This window comes from Mus caroli, chromosome 2 (assembly GCF_900094665.2).
Source record: "Mus caroli chromosome 2, CAROLI_EIJ_v1.1, whole genome shotgun sequence".
Classification (NCBI taxonomy): Eukaryota; Metazoa; Chordata; class Mammalia; order Rodentia; family Muridae; genus Mus; species Mus caroli.
This window is the reverse complement of record NC_034571.1, coordinates 112,368,061-112,388,598: the sequence shown is the minus strand read 5'-3', so window position 1 is coordinate 112,388,598 and position 20,538 is coordinate 112,368,061. Positions and strand designations below refer to the sequence as shown.

The window sequence follows — 20,538 nt, the reverse complement described above, 5'->3', positions numbered from 1 at the left end:
CCTGGTCTACAAAGTGAGTGCCAGGACAGCCAGGGCTACACAGAGAAACCCTGTCTCGAAAAACCAAAAAAAAAAAAAAAAAAAAAAAGAAAAGAGTTTTGCCAGAATGTATGTATGTATGTATATAGCACATGTGTGCTTAGTGCCAACAAAGACCAAAGGAGAAAGTTACAGATAACAGTGCGCTGACATGTGGGTACAGAGTACTAAGCTTGGATCCTAACAGTGGCAAGCATTCTTAACTGAGCCATCTCTCCAGCCCCTTTTATTTAAAAAAAATAAGTTATGTGTGTATATGTAGACACATGTGCACATGTATTTGTGCCACAGCCCACAAAAGGTCAAAGAACAACTTCCAGAGTCAATTCTCTTTCCTCTATGTGGGTCCTGGGACTCAAACTCTGGGCGTCATGTTTGATGACAAGCACCTTTACACAGGGAGCCATCTGGCCAGCAAATGACAGTATACTGCTATACAGTCTAGTCTGGCCTTGAACTCAGAACCCTCTGGTCTTAGCCTCCCTAGTGCTGGAGTTAAAGGCATAAAATAAGCTACTATATCTGGAACTGGTATGAAAACAGGTTAGATCACAGTAAGTTTAGCTTTTGCTATATAAGACCTAAGGTATCCTCTTAGCTTGTGTGCTTCCATAATAGTGTTTTTTGCGTGTAATACATATATTGCTGTTTTGTAGCGTAATGCTTTTCTGCTTACACTCAGAAGACTTGGCTTATATCTCTGAAGCTGCTTCTAGGGTCAGTGACTTTCTGTGTAACTTTAAGTAGTCTGTGTTCTGAACCCCTTCCTCATTTGTAAGTTCCAGAGCTCCATTCTCTATCTTGATACACAGGGCTCAACCCTTTCTAGTAAGAAATCGGAACTTTGGGGAGAAAACTAGATATAGAACTTTACAAATTCTTTGAAGCCTGGCAAAGATATTATCTCCAACTCAATAGGACATAAGACAGCAGGGTCCTCTGTACTCCAGACTCCCTCAACACTGTGGCGTGACATAGGCCAGCCAGAAAGGTGACGCAGGAGGCAATAGCACTCAGCTCAATTTCAAGAAACTATTCTCAAGCAATTGCCTTCCTCAGGCACACCCTTCATATCATCACTACACCCTTCCAAACAAACACTCACTCACTGGTCTGTACAACTCTTATAAACCTGTTCAACACCCTGCCCATACCCACATGACACACACCATAGAGCAGAAACCAAAAATAAACCAATCTTCATTCCCCACTATTTAGTTGGCATGAACCTTTGCTCAAAGTTAAGGGTTTTGGCAATCCACAGCAAGGCTATTCCTATGGTTAATTGTACTAAGGGTCACGACATAAATAAATTCCTAAGATACTGTGACCGCCCTCCAATTACATCTTTTATTCAAATGTGCTGACTTATAAAAATGTAGAATTGTGAAAGAGGGTGATAGAACAAAGGTTAAATATAGTAGGTATTTTATAACAGTGTTTCATATCTTTTCTTTTCTTTCCCTCCCTCCCTTCCCTCCCTCTCTCCCTCACTTCCTTCCTTTCTTTCAAGCCAGGGTCTCCCTATGTAGCCCTAGTTGACCTGGAACTCAGAGATCCTGCCTCTGCCTATAGTTTGTGCACTCAGTGAGGGTACCCTGGAGACCACAGCATTAGATCCTCTAGATCTGAATTTACAGGTGGTTGTTTCCCACCAGCCCAATATGGGTGCCGGAATCAAACTGGGTCCTCTTAACTGGTGAGCCATCTTTCTTGGCCCCCAAAGTGTTTCTTTGTTTGTTTGGTTGGTTTTTTTGGTTTTTCGAGACAGGGTTTCTCTGTATAGCCCTGGCTTTCCTGGAACTCACTTTGTAGACCAGGCTGGCCTCGAACTCAGAAATCTGCCTGCTTCTGCCTCCCGAGTGCTGAGATTAAAGGCGTGCGCCACCACGCCCAGCTCCCTAAAGTGTTTCTTAAATGATGAGAAACCTCAGCAAGGCAAGGTGGTATATACCTGCTAGCCTAACACTCAGAAAATTGAGGCAAGGGATTGCTTTGAGTGAGGCAGCCTCAAAAATAAATAAAACAACATCAGGCTATATCTTCTTTTAGCTTTACTTCCTTAGGATTGACAAAATAATATTAGTGTTTGATCCCTAAGGTACACTGAAAAGAAGCAATGTATAAAATGCCTCCACCTCTAGTTATATAGCCATAGACAGGATCTAAACAGTTTTTATTTCTAGCATATGCAAAGATGATTCTATCTATGGCTCAAAATAATCCTAGTTTGGCCCCTGAGTAGAGGTGCTTGCTTCACAACCTTGACAACCTGAGTTCAATCCCCAGGATCAAAGGTTGATTAGAGACAACTCCATCAAGTTTCCCTTTAACATCCACATGAAGGGGCGGGCTTACCCCACACACGTTATTTAAAGACCCTGGAGAGAGCCAAGCATAGTAGCATAGACCTTTAATTCCAGCACTCCAGAGGCAGAGGCAGGCAGATCTCTTTAAGTTCAAGGTCAGCCTGGTCTACATAACAAGCTCCAGGACAGCTAGGATAACACAGAATTTGAGATCTTGTCTCAAAAAGCCAAAAATAAAATAAAACCCCTGGAAATTAAAAAAAAAAAAAAAAAAAAGAAGAAGAATGGTTAGCAACTACATGACAATAATACCAGCAGCATGCTAAGGACCTTTTTTCATTTCTCAGGGTAAGAATTCTAAAAAGTAAGTTATTATTACTAATTCCATTTTATACATGATGAAAGTTGTGTTCTTACTCAGAATTACTTTTCCTAGTATTTAGTGGCTAAGTATTAAAGAGCAGCTCCATTGGCCGTGTGTGTGAGTGTACACATACACACACACACACATACACACACACACACACACACACACAGTTTTTTTTTTGAAGATGTTTCTCTGTGTAGCCCTGGCTGTCCTGGAACTTGCTCTGTAGACCAGGCTGGCCTTGAACTCAAGAGATCTGCCTGCCTCTGTCTCTGCCTCCCTAGTACTAGGATCACAGGCATTTTGGGAGTGTTGCACACATCTTTAGTCCGTCCTTTGGAGGCTGAAGTAATAGGATCTCAAATCTGAAGCCAGTCTGGGCTATACAAGTTCTTATCAAAAGAGGAGAAAAAAGGAAGAGGAGGAGGTATAGGAGAAGAAAAGAAGAAGGAAAAAAGAAGAAGGAGAAGGAGGAAGAGGAGGAGAAGGAGGAGGGAAAGGAGAAGGGTGGAAGGAGGATGGAGAGGAGGTGGGGAAGGGGAAAGAGGAGGAAGAGAAGGAAGAAGAGGAGGGGAAAGAGGAGGAAGAGAAGGAAGAAGAGGAGGGGAGGGAGGAGAAGGAGAAGAAGGAGAAGAAGGAGAAGAAGGAGGAGAAGGAGAAGAAGAAGAAACAAATCTCTGCTGATGGGTCCTACCTAGAAACACTGATTGCCCAATTCCTAAAGTAGAGGAATGGCATTATAGCTAAGTGGGCACAACAGTTGCTGAAAGCCACCGAAACACCCTATGTTAATTTATCAAAAATTAATCCGTTCATGCATCAAAATCCAATTCCTATACCCTACAAAGCCAGCTCATAGACTCTCTTCCCTAAATTCTGAAGGTGAATGCTGTACAGTTTTAGTTTCCTTATGCCCTGATGCTAATCACAACTTGTCTCTGGCTTATCTCCCTAGCCAGGTTGTGGGTGTCTTGTTACCATCTGCTCTCAATATCTAGCATAGTATTAAACAGGCACCGGGGAAACTCAGTGTCTATTTCATTAGGTTTTCCCAATCAATATATACACTGGTTTTGCTGGGAATTTAGGGTATCTTTCTCATATTTGAATTACTGTTGGGTAATAGTTCTTATTATAGAACTATTATAGATCATATAATAGTTCTTATATGATCACCTAGGTTTGTCCATGAGTCACAAGGAAAAACAACTCAGTCCTACACCCAGGACTAATGAAATTGGAATGACATCACTGTCCCATTAATTCTGAAAAGAAAACAGCTTTTCCTCAATTAAGCACAGTGGCTCATACTTATATTCCCAGCACTTGGGGGGCTGAACCAAGAGGACTGTCATGAGTTTTAAACCAGCCTGGGCTATGTAGTCAATTTTTCTGTTTGTCTTATTTTGTGTTGTATTTTGTTTTTCATGACAGAGTTTCCCTCTGTAGCCCTAGCTATCTTGGAGCCTGTTATGTAGATCAGGCTGATCTCAAATTCTGCTCCCTTTGGAGTGTTGGGATTAAAGGTATGGACACCACCAGGACCAGTTTATGTAGTGAATTCTAAGCAAGTCTGGGCTACGAGGTAAGATCTTGTATCAGAAAACAAAACAATAGCTTGTTCCATACTCACTATACTTCCCTATGACATGACTCTGGGCTTTAAACATAATCAGAAAGAAGTCATTACATTTACAAGTGGGGTCAGAGGTAAAAGCTTGCTAAATCCAACTGTGTGCATTTTTACTCATGGAATCCTTAAGCGTGACTGGCCAAAAGCTATAAGAAGCTAAGTATTCTCTGTCATTCACTCAAAATTGGCCACATATTAGTAAGGGATTAAAAGCAAAGCAACCTGACAGGGGGTGGGGCTAGACCACATCTCTTCCAACCTGAATACTCTAGAAAGTTTAACTTGTCAGACAGCCAGGACAACTTTTCATTTACCCAAGGACTCATTCCTGGAGAATTCCGTAGTTCCCTGTACTCCTTGGTACTATCTGCCACTGGGTTATTTGCTCACATTATCATCAAAGATAGGTACCATGAAGACACAGCTTACAAAAATCAAAGAGAGCCGCAAAGGATCACTGAGAAAGCATTGTAGCCATACAATTGTATCATATATTATCAAGGGCCTTTCAAAGGTATGGAGGTGTTTTCTGTGCTGCTCAGTTCCTAAAGCCCTGTTGCTCCTTTGTTCAGGCTAACAAGGAAGAAACTAGAGTATGTATGTTTCTGGTACAAATTCACAGATTTTGGAGTACATCCAATTTCAATATCAATTGCATAAAGTACAGCAACACAGCAGATATCAATACATATAAAAACAGGACAAATATCTTCACTGTGTCTTTAAACCTTGACCACTATACCCGTGGCTTTTCTCCAACGATTCAGATTTAAAAGCCTCACTCAGGTTTTTGGACTCTAGATTGCTTAGAGGTCTTCAGTTCCTGGTCACAAGCTTTACTCTATGATCTTTGTTGAGTTTTTCCCTGTGTGTGACTTTAGTAGTTTTGGCTCTTGCTCAGAAATCTCATTAGGATGTATAACGTTTTCTCCAGGAACCATTCACATTTCCTGGATTTGCTTCTGCTTTAGCTACTGTTCAGGATGCTTCTGTAAGAGGAACCATAAAGGAAGAAAATGCGCGGACCTTCACAGGCAAGAGTGCAGTGGTGGTGTCTGTGCTCGAGATTCCGGGCTTTTGAGCAAGACAGCACCGGAGGAACCACATCCCGGCTCCAAAGAAGCTACAGATGAACGTACAGGTATTCTAGCCTTCGGTTACCCAAAGCACCAGAGGCTGCATGGGACCATCCCAACAAAGTCACCGCACCCCAGATCAAGCCCTCAGAGACGACGGCTGTCAGTACAGAGGCCAGCCGAAGGCGCCGGCCGCCTTCCCACCCCCAACCCGAACTCACAGCCAGTCTCCTTCTTGATCTCCTCGAGCTCTTCGTCCCGCAGTAACGTGGAGGCCCGAGACCCCATCACCGTGACGGGAGCTCCTCCGGGAGCGGCAGCGCCAGAAGCAGCGGCGGCAGAAGGGAAGGAGGGAGGGAAGGGCCAGGGGTCAAGAAGGGAGAGGGCACTGTTTCTCTTGCGGCCCGGGGAGAGAAACAAGGGGTGGCGCGCGGGGGAGGGCGGCCCGACACCAGCCAATCGGGAGCGAGGCCGCGCCCTGCGCAGGCGCTAACGTCAAAGCTTGGCTCTCGAGCCCGGAATGAATCAGCCCGGAGGCTGCGGGAGTCCGAAGGGAAGCAGGCCCCGCCCCCCGGAACCAGGGCAGCCGCCGGACTTAAAGCGGCGATACCACTGTGGCGCTAGGGACTGCACTTAAAAGGGCAGTGCGGCCTCGCCACTGTGTTCGGACAAACCAGAGGCAAACACACTAGGGTAGCCAGCAGGTTTTTCACAGGACTCAGGCACCAGGAGTCCCACCCTACAGGTGACGGAGACTCAGGAGAGAAACCAAACCCACGAAACGAGGGGCAAAACCCTAAGGTGGATCCCCAGAGTAGTACAGTGCACTCTTTCTTGCTCCCCCTCCATCTCTCTGTATCTCTGTATCTCTTTTTCTCCCTCCTTTCTCCTCCTCTCCTCCCACTCTCACTCCCCTGGTCCTAAGAATAGGGAATCCGGAGCCGCTGTGGCCCAGCATGCCTAGTGACTGCATCTTTCCTGCGCTCCTTCCCCCGGCCGCAGGAGGCGCTGAGAGCTGCCTGGGGTTTGCATGGCTCCTGGCAGCATCTTTTCTGCTCTCTCTACCCCGGCCGCAGGGGGCGCTGGGAGCGGGCTCGAGGCTGCGCGCTGATTGGCTCCTCCGGAAAGAGGCAAGTAATTCACCCCGAGGGCGAGGGCGTGGTCGGCTCTGCGGCTTCAGTGGCTGGCGTTGCGAACTTTTTTGCGTCAAAGCTGTGCCGGGATAACTCCCAGAATTTTTTTTTTTTTTAAACAGTAGTCCCTCTTTAGTTTAAGGAACTCACCATTTGACTAGAATTAAGGTCGGAATTTCTCAAACTCCTTTGCTGTGGGGACAGAGGACCCTGAAGGTGAGAGAGATTGTGACCGAGCATGGACAGTCGTTTATTTATTTGGATTTTTTTCTTTTCTTAAAAATTAGGATTTTTAAGCCTGGTCTACAGAGTGAGTTCCAGGACAGTCAAGACTACACAGAGAAACCCTGTCTCGAAAAACCAAAAAGAAAAAAAAAATTCGGATTTTTAAACCGTAAGCCAGCAGTTGTTAGGTGAAAGCAGGAAAGATTCAAGTTGAGCCCAGCCTAGGCAATATTTGGGAAATCCTGTTTAAAGATTTGCCACTCATGGGAGAATTAGGAGTTTATGCTCAGGACAGCCTGAGCCCGTAAAACCCTTTCTAGAAGTGGAGAAATGAGTCTCTTTTCCAGAAGAGCCCTGACTGGTCTCGGCCTCTTAAAAGGCTGGCATTGCAGACTTAAGCCGTCATGCAGGTCGTGCATTTGATTCTTTACTCTTTTGTTTGAGACAGGTTCTCTGTGTAGCCCTGGCTGACCTGGAACTCAATATGTACATCAGGCTGGCCTTTAACTTAACAGAGATCCACCTGCCTCTGCCTTCCAAGGGCTGGGATCAAAGCCAGGTGCATTTTATTCTTCTGGTATTTTGTTTGTGCTGATGAAAAAGTTAAAAGCTGCATGTTAGTGTACACCCTCTCAAGTGAAGCCTTGGTTTTCCTGTAGCTTCACGAGCCTGGTCCCTTCACTCCTTGGTTTAGAACCAGCTTACTACCTAGATATCTTAGCACCTTTCTCAAATCACCTTAGATTACTAGCTTCAAAGTTACTCAGGCCATTGCAGCTCAGCCTGAGTCCTGCAAGGCCTCCCTGCCCACTAAATTTCTAGTCTGACGCAGTTGTTTTCCTAATTATCCCTGATTGACTTACCATTGAGATCATAACTGTGGTATGGAAATTTTGAGGTGACTCAGATGTATGCGTAATCCCACTCTCAGTCGGCCTGGAAGCTCATCTCTTCATCCTGACCTGTTTTTCCTTCCTAATTTTTATGTATTTATTTTAAAGATTTATTTATTTATTATATGTAAATACACTCCAGCTGTCTTCAGAATCTCAGAAGAGGTCGTCGGATCTTATTACAGATGGTTGTGAGGCACCATGTAGTTGTTGGAATTTGAACTCAGGGCCTTCGGAAGAACAGTCAGTGCTCTTAACCGCTGAGCCATCTCTCCAGTACCCCGTTCCCAATTTTTAATCTAGGTCTTGAGGGCTATATTCAATTAAACCCTCTGTTAGACCTGGTACCCAATAATCTATAATTGCAGCACTGAGGACGCAAAGGCAGAAGTTACCTTTTGAATTTCAAAGCCAACATGATCTAGATAGGACATTCCAGGCCAGCCAGGGCTACTTGGGGAAACCCTGTCTAAACAAACAGTAGCAAAAAATTCTTTGCTATGCATGTTTTTTTTTTCCTGATTTGTTGTAACCTTTAAGGATAGTATTTGTGTGTTCAAGTGAGAGGTAGGTGTGTGTGTGTGTGTGTGTGTGTGTGTGATATTCTCACCAGTGGAGGTTAGAAGAGAGCATCCTACCCGCTGCAGCTGGAGTTAGAGGGCTTGTGAGCCACCAAGTGTGGGTGCTGGAAAATACCAAATTTAGGTCCCCTGGAAGAGCAGAAAGCAACCCTAACTGCTGGTCCATTTAGCCTATCTTTAACTTACTTCCCAAGCATTTTATTTTGAATTCATTTTCAATTTTGAAAATTCTAGCCTGACAGATGTGAGTCTATCTATGTCACAGAACTGGCGAAATGGCTCCGTGTAAGAGGGCTTTGCTGCTCGAGCATGAAACCTGAAGTCAGATCCCAGCACCCACTTAGAAAGCTGGGCATGGCTGCACACAGACCTGTAACCCTAGTACGGTGGAGAGCAGTTGGCCCAGTCTTGACTCCAACCTTGTCTCAAAGGCATGGAAGGGAGTGAAAGAACTCTGTTTGCTTAGCTGTATACTGGCTTCTGGATGCTGCAAGAATCCTACCTTGAAGTATATAGATATAGCAGGGGGCGTGTTTCACTGGGGGAGATGCTTGCCTAGCGTTCCCAAGACCTCAGGAATTCTTCCACTGGAGAAGAAATATGAAGTGTATATTACTTCCCTGGTTACAGATGCTCTGTACCTTTTTACTTCCTGGCTTAACGAGGCTCATTACTTCATCACTCTTGTATAGTTTTAGATTTGAAGTTTGCTGCTTCAATCTATTCCATTATTTCCTAATGGAATGAACTCAAGCAGCTTTCAAAGTTTAACAATCACAGAAAAAGAAAATCTGTCTGGGCTTCTGAATACAGCAACATCCTTAAAACAGAATTGTTATATATGATACTGCAAATAGAGGGGACCACCCAGATGAGAGCTAAACCTAGGATTAAATTGTATCAACTGATAATTGATAGAGACAGACGAAGCCCATTATGGGTAGTACCATTCCCTAGGTAGAGGAAACCACACCTTTAATCCCAGCTAGACACTCAAGAAGCAGAGGCAGGTGGATCTCTGTGAATTGGAGGCCAGCCTGGTCTACAGAGTGAGGTCCAGGACAGCCAGGGCTACACAGAAAAACCTTGCCTCGACAAAACAAAAAAAAAAGAAAAACAACAACAAAAAGAGGATCTCTCTATGTAGTTCTGTTCTTAAGCTCAGTAGAGAGACCAGGCTGGCCTCCAAACCACAGAGATCTTCCTACATCTGCCCCTTACCTCTGAGAGTTCTGGGATTAAAATGTACACCAGCATGCCAGCCCCAAATTTCAGTATTATACTAGAGAGCTTTAGAATACTGGAGCTAGAGACTGCTCTTCCAGAGAACTTGGCTTCAGTTCTGGCCACCCATTTGATGACTCACACCATTTGTAACTTCAGCTCCTGGCCTCAAGGAAACTGCATACATGTAGTTCATAGGCATATGTGCAAATAAAATGCCAATGCATACAAAACATAATAGTAGTAGTAATAACCCAGCATTATGGCATACGTCTTTAATGCTCGTACTCTAAAGCACTCACTGTGTGTGCTCCCAAGCTAGTCTACAAAGAGTTCCAGTTCAGCCAAGGATACACAGTGAGACCTTGCTTCAAAAACACAACAATAATAAATTAAAAATTTAAAAATTAAAAACACAGTACTGAAGCTAGGGATGTATCTCAGTGATAGAGTGCTTAGTAGCCTGTGCAAGACTCTAGGTTCAGCCCCCAGCATAATTAACATTACCAGATAAAACACTTGGGAGCTAGGAAGATGGCTCAGTGAAGACCCAAGTTCAATTTCTACCACCTGTGTAGAAAGCCAAACACAGTATAAGTCTTTAATCACAACATCCAGGATGCAGAGGCAAGCAGATCTCTTGAGTTCCACACCAGGCTGATCTTTATAGCAAATTCTGTGCTAGCCAGAGCTATACTATAGTAGTTAATTTTAATACAATAAGTAAAAGGCCTCTGTTTCAGTATTATAAGAGAGGAGCACCATGCCCATTTTTTTAAAGCTAAAAATATTTTTTTCATACAATGTATTCTGATCATTTTCTCCTCCTTCATTTCCTTCCAGATCTTCCCCCACCTCTCCACACTTCCAACTCCATCTCTTTTCTCTCTCTCTTTAGACAATAAGCAAGCCTTTAACTCCAGCACTTGGGAAGCAGAGGCAGGTGGATCTCTGTGAGATAGAGTCCAGCCTTATCTACATAGTGAATTCCAGGAGAGCCAGAGCAAGCAAATAATCCAGAATATAACATACAAACAAAAATCAGGAGAATCAGAGACCCACAAATAAAACACATAAACACACAAAAATCGGAAAAGTCTAGTAAGGTTAAAAAGAAAAAAAAGCCCCAAATAAAGCAATGGGAGACAAAACATTTGCAAAAGTTCCTTTTATGTAGGCTGTCTACTGCTGGACATGGGCCTGCCCTTGAATGTAGTTTGTACAGCCGTGAGACTCTACAGGAGAAACAGACTTTACCTTTGTGAGCAGTAGGAGTCAGTGCTGAAAGGTCGTCTACTTCCCTCTGAACACGGGACCCATCTGGCGTGGACCTGTGCGGGCCCTGTGCATGCTGCCATATGAGCTCATGTGTTTTCATTCCCACTGTCCCCTGAAGACAGTTTCCTTGATGTCACCTATCCCTCCAGGCTTCCGCAGTCTTTCCGCCTCCTCTTTTCTGCATAATTCACTAACCTTGTCCATTTTACAAACAAAAAAGCTAATCTTATCTTGCCCATAGCCCTATAATTTTGAGTTTCCTTCCTATGAATTAAAATTCATATGAATTGCGGGGCTGGAGAGATAGATCAGGGCTTAATAACACTTAAACTCTTGCCTAAGACATGGCTTTAGTTCCCAAAAGTAACTCCAGGTTCAGGGGCATCTGGCGCCCCCTTCTGGCTTTCACGGGCACTAAACTAATGTGCACAGACATACATGGAGGCAAAACACCTGTACATATAAGAATAGAATTGTATTTGCTGTGGTTATTCTTAGGGATCTCAAGTTATGAACAAAACCGAACTACTACTCTTACCCCTTGGGGCAGTGGTTCTCAACCTTCCTGAAGCTGTGGCCCTTTAATGCAGCTCCCCATGCTGTGACCGCCCCCACAACATAAAATTACTTTCGTTGCTACTTCATAACTGTGATTTTGTTAGTGTTATGAATTATAATATAGACATATGTACAGGATATCTGATCTGTGACCTCTGTGAAAGGGTCATCTGACCCCCAGCCCAAAGGTTAAGAACTACTGCTTTACAGATTTGGAGAAATAAAAGCAGGCGCACACCCTCTATCCAAGCTCTCAGGAGGCAGAAGCAGGTGGACCCCTGAGTTTGCGGCCAGCCTGGCTTTCAGAGCAGCTCTTCCAGCACTATACAGAGAAACCCTGTCTCAAAACAAACAAACAAACAAAAAATGGAGAAAAGCTAAGCAACCAAACTTTCAAAACTATGTTTGTTTGTTTGTTCATTTGTTTGTTTTTGAGAGGGTCTCCCTGGCTGGCCTGAAACTTGCTATGTAGACAGAGCTATGGAATTCACAGAGATCCCCTCACATCTGTCTTCTGGGATTAAAGATGTGCACCACCATACCCAAATCAAAGTAGTCTTTTCAAAACAATCATCTCTTTGTTAATTTTCAAGTGTCTGGATGCTTAAAGAAGATTCTTTGAAGGCTGCTTCCGGAATATAAAAGCATGGATCCCAGCAGTGACTACCATTTCCTCAACCAGATTTTGTGGAGAAGGGTGAAGCTCACACTGGTGTCTGGCATCTTTGAGGGCGTGCTCCAGCACGTGGATCCTAACAAGATTGTTGTCCTGAAAAACGGTTTGACTCTATTCCTCATGTTCCCCTCCTCCTCGAGATTAGTGGCTGAGTGTGGGGGATGATTGTGGGCAGTGTAGCATCTGGGAAAGGAGTGTTGTTCCTGTTTAAAGAAGGCAGTAGAATAATGTCAGACTGCTAGTTCCCAGCAGAGCAGCACGGCTGCCTGTATTGGTGGGTCCTTGCTTCTGTATTTTCAATGGCATTATAGTAGAAATGTTCTTCTTTCATTATTTGTATATTTAATGTGCATGCCATGTGCATGCCTGATGCCCACAGAGGTCAGAAGAGGACATAGGAATCTCAGGAACTGGAGTTGTTGTAGAGGTGCTAGGTATCAAACTCTGGCCCTCTGGAATGCTAAACATCTCTCCAGCCCTGTGATTATAATTTTCAGTATATAGTTTTAAAAATTGGAGATGTCAGTTAATTTTTGCTTATATGAATATTAAAATTAATCTTGTTATTGAAATTGCTTTTGGCTTCAACAGAGGGGGAAAATATCACTGATGTAAAGGATTAATTTGTCTCAGGCAAAAAGAAGTCCAGAAGTCAGGAATTTAGGGCCAGTCTCAACTACATAATGAGTTTGAGGCCAGCCTGGAATACATGAGAACCTAGGTCCAAAACCCAAACCAGGCCGGGCAGTGGTGGCACACGCCTTTAATCCTAGCACTTGGGAGGCAGAGGCAGGCAGATTTCTAAATTCGAGGCCAAGCCTGGTCTACAGAGTGAGTTCCAGGACAGCCAAGGCTACACAGAGAAACCCTGTCTCGAAAAACAAAAACAAACAAACAACAAAACCCAAATCAGGGCTGGGGATGTGGCTCAGTTGGTGGAGAGCAAGATATTCAAGCCACTGCACCACCTGGGCAAGGGGCAGGAGCACAGGGCTCTGATCCCACCACCTGGGGATTTTTTTTCTTGACATTCTTTCCCCTTTTGGCAGGGTCTCATTATGTAGCCTTGGCTAGCCTGGCACTTGCTATGTAGACCAAGCTGGCCTTAAAGTCAAGAGATCTGCCTGGCTCTGCCTTCCTAGTGCTGGATTTAAAGGCTTGTGGCACCATACCGAGATCTTTAAAAGTTTTTTGATTGTTTATTTTGTTTTTGTTTTCTTTAGAACATTCTGAGGTTTATTCTATCACTCAGTTGTACAGTGTAGTTTTGTAATTTAACTAACTCTGCACTTTGAGAAAGAAATGTTTTTATAAAACATATATTTCAGTAATTTTAAGAGCTTTCACAGTTTCTTGCAGTTTGGAGGAAAATAGTATGTGTTATTAAACAGATGGATTATTTTCCATCACAGTGAAGAATGTAGAGTCAGGCCGGAGTATCCCAGGAGTGAAAATGTTTTTCGGGCATGAGATCTTGAATGGTAAGTTTTGTGTTCCCTGGATGCCAGTTGGAATCTGCCATAGGAAACTCACTTCTCTGCTTCATTCAGGTATCTGAAAGAAAATGGAATTTATCTTGTTTTCAATACTGTATATATGAACTTTTTTTTTGAGACAGGGTCATAGCATTGATGTATGGGAGCTTGCTATATAGATTTGGCTAGCCCCAAACACAGAGATCTTCCTGCCTCTGCTTCCTGAGAGCTGCGACTAAAGTTGTATGCCATAGTCGCAGCTTGCATTTATATAATTGTATTTAACTTTAATTTTTTAACATTTTATGTGTACAGGTGTTTTGCCTATGTTATGTAGGGGCCAGATATCCATCCCCCTCTGGCTTCTTTGTGGATATATGTCCTTTTGCACACATATGCACATATATCACCACATATAAACACATCCCCTACACACACGCTCACACACACACACACACACGCACACACACACATACACACCTTTGATGCCTTTGATCCCAGCACATGGGACATAGAGGCAAACAGATTTCTGTGAGTCCAGCCAGGTGTATGTGATGGAGATTCAGTCTTAAAAATAACAAAAATATAAATAAAAAAGAACCTATAGAATCAGTGAAAATAACACATCGGCGTCATGGAGCTAAGACAAAGACAAAGACAAAAGACAGAGCTAGCTATCTGTTGCTGGCCACTAAAGGGCTCTGTGACTAAGGGGTCTCTTTCAGTCCTGTGTATAGCATTCAGTTGAACATGGTGTGTCAAAATCTTTGGGTTGTTTTTCAGTGGAACTAATGGATGAAGCAGAAGGCGCATCGGGGGAAAAGGCGTCCGCTGTTAGGTATTTCAGAGTTGTCTTCACTATGACGTTTTCCACGTGAGCACGTTAGAGAAAATATGGTTGAGCTCCAGCTGGTCACTTCTCAAGCAGTCTGAGGAGTAAAACCAAGCAGGCCAGTGTGGCCATCTCTAGAGAGCACTCAAACTGTGTGTGCGAGCAGTGGAGAGTGTCCTTGTTAACAAGTAGGGAGATGGCGTCAGTGACAAAGGACAATTCACCTGAATATGATTTTTTTTTTGTAAGGATAGCATAAATACAGAACGAGCTGGAATGGAGAAAGTGAAAAATGAAGACGTCAATGTCTGTGAGCCGGCTTCACCTGCACCAGAGGTGCCAACCAGCTCTCTCCTCAGTGACCTCAAATACTTCCCATCAGGTGAGCGATGAGACTCTGAGCATGCCAGAATATTTTTATTGTGACTCACAGTAAAAATTGTGAATTAAGGGGGAGGGGCTGAAGAGACGGCTCAGTAGTTAACAACACTGACTGTTCTTCCAGAGGTCCTGAGTTCAATTCCCAGCAACCACATGGTGGCTCACAACCATCTGTAATGGGATCAGACACCTTCTTCTGGTGTGTCTGAAGACAGTGACAGTGTACTCACTTATAATAAATAAATAAAATTTTTTAAAAAGGTTTTTTTTTTTTTTTAAAGATAAGTACTGGCCGGGCATGGTGGCGCACGCCTTTAATCCCAGCACTTGGGAGGCAGAGGCAGGGGGATTTCTGAGCTTGAGGCCAGCCTGGTCTACAAAGTGAGTTCTAGGACAGCCAGAGCTATACAGAGAAACACTGTCTCAAAAAAACAGAAGAAAAAAAAAATACATGTTTAGTTGACATGGGTGTGCTGGGACTGGGGCGCTGCCCCCACTGAGCTCTGGTACAAGAGATTTTAAATCAGGGAAGTGAAGGAATGGGAACCTCAGCATGGTGCTGAAGCTCCTGGGATACCACCACTAAGAGTGGAAGTGGAGGATCAAGAGTTCAAGGATAGCCATGGCTACATAGCTGGTTTAAGGACAGCCTAGGGTAAGTTCATGGAAAGCCATGGCTACATAGAAAGCTTGAGGATAGCCTAGGGTAAATGAGAACCTCTCCCCCCCCCCACCCCCGCAAAAAAAAAGTGGTACTTTCCTACCAAATGCTGAGAAATAGCAGGACAGTAAGCATATGGATCGTGTGTCTTCAACGTTGTTGAGTGTCTAGAGCAGGGATTACAGAAGTAGTAACGTGTATAAAGTTGTAAAGACGGGAAAGCACTGAGCTGTTTGGATGTCCTGGGAAATGATGTTGTTTTGAGTCACAGCCTAGGCATGGATAGAGCTGACTGCTGTGCTACTTCTTATGTAGTCCAGATTGGCTTCAAGTTCCAAGTGACAGGATTCAAAAGGGTGCCACCTCTCCAGGTTTTTGTGGTTGGTTGGTTGGTTGGTTGGTAGGTTGGTTTTGGTTTGGTTTGGTTTGGTTTGGTTTGGTTTGATTTGGTTTGGTTTGAGATAAGGTTTCACTGTGTAATTCTAAATATACTCACTCCTGTGTAGACCACGCTGGCCTTGAACTCACAGAGATCCACCTGCCACCATTGCCCTTTTAAATTGGCTGGATTTTGCTGTTTTATAATAGGGTCTCACTCCTATAGCCCAGAATTGAGACAGTAGCCAGGGCTATAGCCTCAGACTCTTAGCAATCATGCCCTTAGCCTTTAGGGGCTGAGATTAGAGGTATGAGACACAGCACCTGCTGAGAAGTGTGTTTAAAACTGAGAAAAGAAAAAATGTAAAGGCTCTAGAGGAAGACTTGCCAAAATCTGAAAGCATCAGTTAGGAGATTATTATACCTGGAGCTGAGAAAGAAGGTCTAGGCAAAGAGGTGGGATTGGTAGTTACTGAAGAGTTTACAGACCCTTAAAGGGATTGGTGGTTACTGAAGAGTTTACAAATCCTTAAAGGGATGAGGACTCTAAAGGGAGAAGGGAGGTGAAGCACTGGAGAGCTTTTTTGGTTTTGGTTTTTCATTTAAAAAGTAATAATAAAGTGTTTGGTGGTATACTCCTGCGATCCCATTACTGAGAGACTCTGAGGCAGAAGGATTTTGAGACTGAGGTCAGCCTGGGCTACAGAGACCATTTTTTTTTTTTTCAAAACAAAAGCAACAAAAGCAAGAACAACAAAAAACAACCAATAGCACAAAGAAAGAAATCTAGACAGCTTTGTGCAGAAATTATATTTTTAGAGGTAATATCACTGTAATAGAACAAGACAAAGATAAAAAGTGGGTGAATATGAGGGCATTAAAAATAAAATAAATAAAATAAAATAATCTTGGTTTTGTCTCAAATTTACAGCACTCTTTGCCTTATCATATTCATAGTTGGGGTCATAGGTGTATGTAGCCCTGGCTGTCCTGAAACTCGATCTGTAGCTTAGGCTGGCCTTGAATTTACAGAGCTCAACTTCTGCCTTCAAGTGCTGAGGTTGAAGGTATGTCCTACCACCCTGACTTGGTTTGTTTTTTTTTTAAATTTATTTCAACTGTTTATTTGTGTGTGGGGATGTATGTGTGTGTCATCACTTGCATGAGGTTGTCAAAAAAGCCAGTTCTAAACAATGATGGCAGTAGTTAGATAGGAAGCGCTGTGCCCAGATGTATAATAAAGGTGGGGCACGTGGATACCTGACAAATTAGATAGGTGGGGGTGAGAGGAGAAAGAGGAATCTCAGATGTTTTAGGGCTTTGAACCTGATCAAAGAAGAGAAAAACTTCATGTAGAAAGGTTTTGGAGGGGCTGAAGAGATGGCTCAGTGGTTAAGAGCACTGACTGCTCTTCCAGAGGTCCTGAGTTCAATTCCCAGCAACCATATGGAGGCTCAAAATCATCTGTAATGGGATCTGATGCCTTCTTCTGGTATGTCTGAAGACATCGACAGTGTACTCACATACATAAAAGAAAGAAAAAAAGGGGGGGGTGGAAAAAAAAAGCTGGGTGTGGTGGCACACCCCTTTAATCCCAGCACTCGGGAGGCAGAGGCAGGTGGATTTCTGAGTCTGAGGCCAGCCTGGTCTATAAAGTGAGTTCCAGGACAGCCAGGGCTATGCAGAGAAACCCTGTCTCGAAAACAAACAAACAAACAAAAAAAGGGTTTGGATACCTGAACAGTTTTGTGTGTTCAGAAGCAATGGATAAGAGAGAGAATGTGTTCAATCAGTAACAACAGCTGAGTCACTCCTTGAGAACCCTTAGTTACTGGGTCCTTGAGTAAATGCCTCCACAGTTGGAAAAGTCCCACAATGTCTGTGTCTCAGGGCCACAGGAGCAGCTGGTGTTGGTTACACAGTGTACAAGTCAGGGCACCTTAGTAGTCCCAGTCTGGTGCTGGGAGCTCAGAAGGTTCCTGGGAAGCCTCTCGTCCCTAGTCCATGATGGAAACTTGGAGATGTTGGTTCTGATGTCAGTGAAGGGAGCAGCAGTAGCAGCAACAGTAGCAGCAGAGTCAATTAACTCAGCAGCGGGAGGAAAAACCAAGCCAGCAGAAGACACAGTAATCTCCCTTCTGACATACCCTTTTATCTGGGCCACTACCAAAAGATCCCACACACAGTTGGGTGGGCCTTCCGACAGCAGTCAAGGCAATAAGGACAGTTTGGTAAAGCTCCCTCCTCAGTGATTCTAATTTGTAGTAAGCTGACATTAAAATCCGCTGTCACCTTCCGTTTTGGTCAACTTGGTTGAATAAAAGCCCAGGACGCTCTTGTCTCTAGCTGCATATGTATCGAAAGATGGCCTAGTCGGCCATCAATGGAAAGAGAGGCCCATTGGACTTGCAAACTTTATATGCCCCAATATAGGGGAATGCCAGGGCCAAAAGAATGGGAATGGGTGGGTAGGGAAGTGGGGGGCACTATGGGGGACTTTTGGGATAGCATTGGAAATGTAATTGAGGAAAATATGTAATAAAAATATTAAAAATCAAAAAAAACCCCCCCCCCAAAAAAAAAAAAAAAAGTCCAGGACGCTAGCTAGCACTTGGGTGCTGTATTGCTGGGAAGATTGTAAGCTGAGGACAGCATAGGCTACATAATGAAACCCTGTCTCCAAAAATGAAAATCATAGCCTAGAGAAGTCTGAAATAGAGAGAGACCTTCAGGAGTCAACCAGTAGACAATCTTTGAAACCTTGAGACCAGCTGAAGTCAACAGCGAGGCTAAGTGCTGCAGAAGAGGAGGGTGTTGCCCCACACAGTTGTCCATTAGCATCATGGCATTTGCACCACACAGTGTTAGGGATTAAGAAATAAAGGACTGGGGAGGGGGTGCCTGTGAATCCGTGTATGCACACCTTGGCTCTTTTGTGAAAGTCAGTGGACAACTTGGAAAAGTTCTCAGCTTCCAACATGTAGACCCTGGGGATTAGACTCACGTTACCTCCTGCCAAGTCTTTAAACTGACTGAACTATCTTGAACAGGCCAAAATAAATCTTTTTAAAACAAGATTTTTTTAAAATTGTGTGTGTGTGTACATGAGTGAAGGTGCCTATGAAATCCAGAAGAGGATCAAATCCACTGGAATTAGAGTGCCACACTAGTATGAGCTGCCCAATGCAAGTGCTGGAAACCAAACTGCCAGTTTGAATGAGAAAGCCCACAGGAGTCACACACACACACACTCTCTCTCTCTCTCTTTTAAATTAATTTATTTATTATATGTAAGTACATAGTAGCTGTCTTCAGACACTCCAGAAGAGGGCGCTAGATCTCATTACAGATGGTTGTAAGCCACCATGTTGTTGCTGGGATTTGAACTCAGGACCTTCAGAAGAGCAGTCTGTGCTCTTAACCACTGAGCCATCCCTCCAGCCCCACATTCCCAGGAGTCTCATATGTTTGCATACTTAGTTCCCAGTTGAACTGGTTGGAAAGATTAGGATGTGCGGCCTTGTTGGAGGGGTTTGTTCCCTTTAGACTTCCAAGTTTCAAAAGCCCATGCCAGGCCCAGAGTGTCCCTCTCTCTGCCTGACGCCTTGATCATGTAGAGTTCTCAGCTACTGCTTCAGCACTATGGCATGATGATAATGGACAAACCTTCTCAAACTGTAAGCAAGCCTCCAATTAAATGCTTCCTTTTTTAAGAGTTGGGTTGATCATGATATCACTTCACAGCAATCGAATAATACCCGTAATCAAGACAGCCACAGAAAAAGAACTCTTAAGTCAGGGTCTAGGAACGTAGCTCAGTTTGTAGGATGCTTGCCGTACATTAACAATGACCATGACCTCGGTTCTATCCCATTCTCATCAGATGTGTGGTACGCTGGGGAAGTAGAGACAGGAAGATCAGAAGTTCAAGGGCATCATCAACTACTGAGTTCAAAGCTAGCCTGAACTACATATACCCTGTCTCAGAAAAATTGATGTTAATAATTAACAAGATTTAGAGACCTCCAGCCATGTGGGTACTGTTCCTTTTCCAGGACTCATGTACTTTAAACTGTTACTTTTTGTTATGAAATCTCTTTTTAAAGTGCTTTGTCTTGAACAGGCAAGATGGGCCAATGGATGCTGTGTGGTTTGAGTATGTCGAAAGTGAACAGGAGGGCCGTTCCTTTGTCAAAGTACATTCAATGTCATCCTTGTCTTGTAGAGGAAGAGGAGGTGACATACACAGTCATTGATCAGTTCCAGCAGAAGTTTGGTGCTGCCGTAAGTACCATCAGTCGTTTCCAGTGCGCTTTGGAGAGGTAGCCTTCTGTGCCTTACAAGTTGATTTTTTTTTTAAAAAAGATTTATTTATTTTATGTATATAAGTACACTGTAGCTGTTCAGGCGGTTGTGAGCCTTCATGTGGTTGTTGGGAATTGAATTTTAGGACCTCTGCTTGCTCTGGTCAACCCCACTCACTCGGCCCAGCTCACTCAGTCCTTGCTCACTCTAGCCTAAAGATTTATTTATTATTATATATAAGTACGCTGTAGCTGTCTTCAGACACACTAGAAGAGGGTGTCAATTCTCATTACAGGTGGTTGTGAGCCACCATGTAGTTGCTGGGATTTGAACTCAGTACCTTTGGAAGAGCAGTCGGTGCTTGTCTTAGTTTGGGTTTTACTGCTGTGAACAGACACCATGACCAAGGCAAGTCTTATAAAAAACAACATTTAATTGGGGCTGGCTTACAGGTTCAGAGGTTCAGTCCATTATCATCAAGGTGGGAGCATAGCAGTATACAGGCAGGCATGGT

At 43.8% G+C, this 20,538-nt stretch overlaps 2 protein-coding genes across 4 annotated transcripts in view; one reads left to right on the top strand and one right to left on the bottom strand.

Moving 5' to 3' along the window:
* Nucleotides 1-5,859, bottom strand: part of Chp1 (calcineurin like EF-hand protein 1) — a 39,189-nt gene extending 33,330 nt beyond the window's left edge. Inside the window, exon 1 of the mRNA XM_021156091.2 lies at nucleotides 5,646-5,859. Within this exon, the coding sequence (XP_021011750.1) occupies nucleotides 5,646-5,712 (67 nt within the window). The 5' untranslated portion in view covers nucleotides 5,713-5,859. The remainder of the gene's footprint in view (nucleotides 1-5,645) is intronic.
* A 67-nt stretch (nucleotides 5,860-5,926) lies between these two features.
* Exd1 (exonuclease 3'-5' domain containing 1) overlaps nucleotides 5,927-20,538 on the top strand; it is a 28,318-nt gene continuing 13,706 nt past the window's right edge. Inside the window, exons 1-7 of one of the 3 annotated variants that reach the window (XM_029473938.1) lie at nucleotides 5,927-6,169; nucleotides 6,427-6,773; nucleotides 11,910-12,095; nucleotides 13,405-13,473; nucleotides 14,251-14,305; nucleotides 14,554-14,681; nucleotides 19,945-20,003. In XM_029473938.1, the coding sequence (XP_029329798.1) occupies nucleotides 11,963-12,095; nucleotides 13,405-13,473; nucleotides 14,251-14,305; nucleotides 14,554-14,681; nucleotides 19,945-20,003 (444 nt within the window). In that variant the 5' untranslated portion in view covers nucleotides 5,927-6,169; nucleotides 6,427-6,773; nucleotides 11,910-11,962. Of the gene's footprint in view, nucleotides 6,170-6,416; nucleotides 6,774-11,909; nucleotides 12,096-13,404; nucleotides 13,474-14,249; nucleotides 14,306-14,548; nucleotides 14,682-19,944; nucleotides 20,004-20,538 lie in introns of those variants that run through there. The other 2 variants (XM_021155492.2, XM_021155494.2) reach the window with 2 other exon arrangements.